The sequence below is a fragment of the Chiloscyllium plagiosum genome, chromosome 32 (genome assembly GCF_004010195.1).
Source record: "Chiloscyllium plagiosum isolate BGI_BamShark_2017 chromosome 32, ASM401019v2, whole genome shotgun sequence".
NCBI lineage: Eukaryota > Metazoa > Chordata > Chondrichthyes > Orectolobiformes > Hemiscylliidae > Chiloscyllium > Chiloscyllium plagiosum.
Genome location: NC_057741.1, coordinates 21,947,550 through 21,950,631, shown reverse-complemented (window position 1 = coordinate 21,950,631; position 3,082 = coordinate 21,947,550). Strand labels below are relative to the sequence as shown.

The 3,082-nt window shown below is 42.9% G+C and overlaps 1 protein-coding gene across 1 annotated transcript in view; it reads left to right on the top strand.

Moving 5' to 3' along the window:
* Positions 1 to 3,082, top strand: part of LOC122539404 (TBC1 domain family member 14-like) — a 79,062-nt gene that overhangs the window by 62,564 nt on the left and 13,416 nt on the right. Inside the window, exon 9 of the mRNA XM_043674207.1 lies at positions 1,032 to 1,160. Coding sequence (XP_043530142.1) covers positions 1,032 to 1,160 — 129 coding nt within the window. The remainder of the gene's footprint in view (positions 1 to 1,031; positions 1,161 to 3,082) is intronic.

Sequence of the window (3,082 nt, the reverse complement as noted above, 5' to 3'; positions counted from 1 at the left end):
GAGTTGAAATGTTGGGCCACGGGGCGGTGTGGTTGATTGGTGCGGGTGTCCCGGAGATGTTCCCTAAAGCGCTCTGTGAGGAGGCGCCCAGTCTCCCCAATGTAGAGGAGACCGCATCGGGAGCAACGGGTACAATAAATGATATTAGTGGATGTGCAAGTAAAACTTTGGATGTGGAAGGCTCCTTTAGGGCCTTGGATAGAGGTGAGGAAGGAGGTGTGGGTGCAGGTTTTACAGTTCCTGCAGTGGCAGGGGAAAGTGCCAGGGTGGGAGGGTGGGTTGTAGGGGGGCGAGGACCTGACCAGGTAGTTACGGTCTTTGCGGAAGGCGGAAAGGGGTGGGGAGGGAAATATATACCTGGTGGGGGGTCTGTTTGGAGGTGGCGGAAATGTCGGCAGATGATTTGGTTTGTCCCATCTCGCTGTATAACGTTGCAGTGTAACTTTGAATTAGCTCATCTGAAGGCTACACTTACACTCCTTTGCATCTTGACTAACATTGGTTTCTGAGCCATAATGTTGGCTTATGTGAGAGTTGGTCTTACTCCATTATTAGCTTAGTCTCGCCAAATATTGAATAATTAGATAAAAAATGTGCTTTACCTGCTCTAACGGGATCGTATTGCTTCTGAATTTCAGCAGTTCTGCAATATGTGTGAGGAAGGCTCAAGCTGTAATTTTCTGGTGCTGGTAATAGGTGGAGAATATGATGTTTTAATGCTGTATTGTTTTAATACTTGCCTTTTAGTTTGAAGTTAAAATATAGGACAGTATTCTGAAATATATACATTTGAACTATTAACATTCAAATGTAAGGTAACAATAATTCGCAGTGAGAGTCACCCAAAAATTATTCTCTGAAGGGGATGCTAACGAGTTCTATCTTTGGGTTTAGGGTGCATTTTGTAACTTTGTGTTTAGTTTTGAAATCATCATCTGATTTTGCTGACATCTATAATGTTTGTGGATGAAAGCTATTCAGTTGATTAAATTTCATCCACTTTATATTCACTCTGAATTTTCTCTCAAAAGGTGCAGGGAATGTCATTCATTGCAGCTGTGTTAATTCTAAATCTGGATACTGCTGATGCCTTCATTGCCTTTGCTAACTTATTGAACAAACCATGTCAAATGGCATTTTTCCGTGTGGACCATGGCCTTGTGAGTATTTTCATGTTTTAGTTTTGTCATTATGAATATTCCTTGGTGTAGAGGAAAAATGAAATGTTCATGGATTTCAATCGTTTAATGAAATGACAGAACTAGAATTTAAGTAATATTCTGCACAGAGAAGGCAGTTCGTCACCACTTTCTGATGGCCATGAAATGCTAGCTTTGCCCCTGACATCCTCAACCCATGAACAAAAAACAATTTTTTTTCTCATTCTAAGCTAGTCTTTTTTAAACTAAGAGTGGGAAAGTAGAAGAAAGGATAACTTCCTCTGTATTTAGTTCTGTTGAGACTTTCTCTGTAATGCAGACTGGTACTGTTGAGCAGAAGTCATACCTGCTCTGCAAACACTAGCAACGTGAAAGCATTTTTGGTAATATTAGTTTGTATCAGAGAGAAATGATGCAACAGATTAAGAAAACATTGTTGTGGTTCTGTTCGCCGAGCTGGAAGTTTTTGTTGCAAACGTTTCATCCCCTGGCTAGGCGACATCATCAGTGCTTGGGAGCCTCCTGCGAAGCGCTTCTTTGATGTTTCCTCCGGTGTTTATAGTGGTCTGTCCCTGCCGCTTCCGGTTGTCAGTTTCAGCTGTCCGCTGTAGTGGTTGGTATATTGGGTCCAGGTCGATGTGTTTGTTGATGGAATTTGTGGATGAATGCCATGCCTCTAGGAATTCCCTGGCTGTTCTCTGTCTGGCTTGCCCTATGATAGTAGTGTTGTCCCAGTCGAATTCATGTTGCTTGTTGTCTGCGTGTGTGGCTACTAAGGATAGCGGGTCGTGCCGTTTCGTGGCTAGTTGATGTTCATGTATGCGGATTGCTAGCTGTCTTCCTGTTGTCCTTTATAGTGTTTTGTGCAGTCCTTGCATGGTATTTTGTACACTACATTAGTTTTGCTCATGTTGAGTATCGGGTCCTTCGTTCTGGTGAGTTGTTGTCTGAGCGTGGCTGTTGGTTTGTGAGCCATTATGAGTCCTAAGGGTCGCAGTAGTCTGGCTGTCAGTTCCGAGATGCGCCTGATGTATGGTAGTGTGGCTAGTCCTTTTGGTTGTGATATGTCCTCGTTCCGTGGTCTTTCTCTTAGGCATCTGCTCTTCTTCTTTTTGCAGTTCTGGTGTACTGCAGTGTGTTGTGGCCCTTTTGAATAGTGTCCTGATGCAGCTTCGTTTGTGTGTGTTGGGGTGGTTACTTTCATAGTTTAGGACCTGGTCTGTGTGTGTGGCTTTCCTGTAAACCCTTGTAATGAATTCTCCGTTTGGTGTTCTCTGTACCATCACGTCTAGGAATGGGAGTTGGTTGTCCTTTTCTTCTTCTCTTGTGAATCTGATTCCTGTGAGTGTGGCGTTGATGATCCGGTGTGTTTTTTCTATTGCCGTGTTTTTAATGATTGCAAACGTGTCATCAACATATCTGACCCAGAGTTTGGGTTGAATTTGTGGTAGGACTGTTTGTTCTAACCTTTGCATAACTGCCTCTGCTATGAGTCCCGAGATTGGTGATCCCATGGGTGTTCCGTTGATTTGTTCGTATATCTGGTTGTTGAATGTGAAGTGTGTTGTGAGGCACAAGTCCAGTAGTTTAAGTATGCCGTCTTTGTTGATAGGTTCAGCGTCCTGTTTTCTGTTCTGTATGTCCAGTAGGTTGGCTATTGTATCTCTGGCTAGGCTTTTGTCAATCGAAGTGAACAGTGCCGTCACGTCGAATGATATCATGGTTTCTTCTTTGTCTATGTGTACATTTCTGATGATGTCCAAGAATTCCTAGGGACACCATCATACAAACTGGCCAAAAAACTACAACAGAAACTGAAACACCTGGTCAACGGATCCAAACACTCTATACAATCAACACAGGAATCCTTGGACATCATCAGAAATATACACATAGACAAAGAAGAAACCATAATATCATTC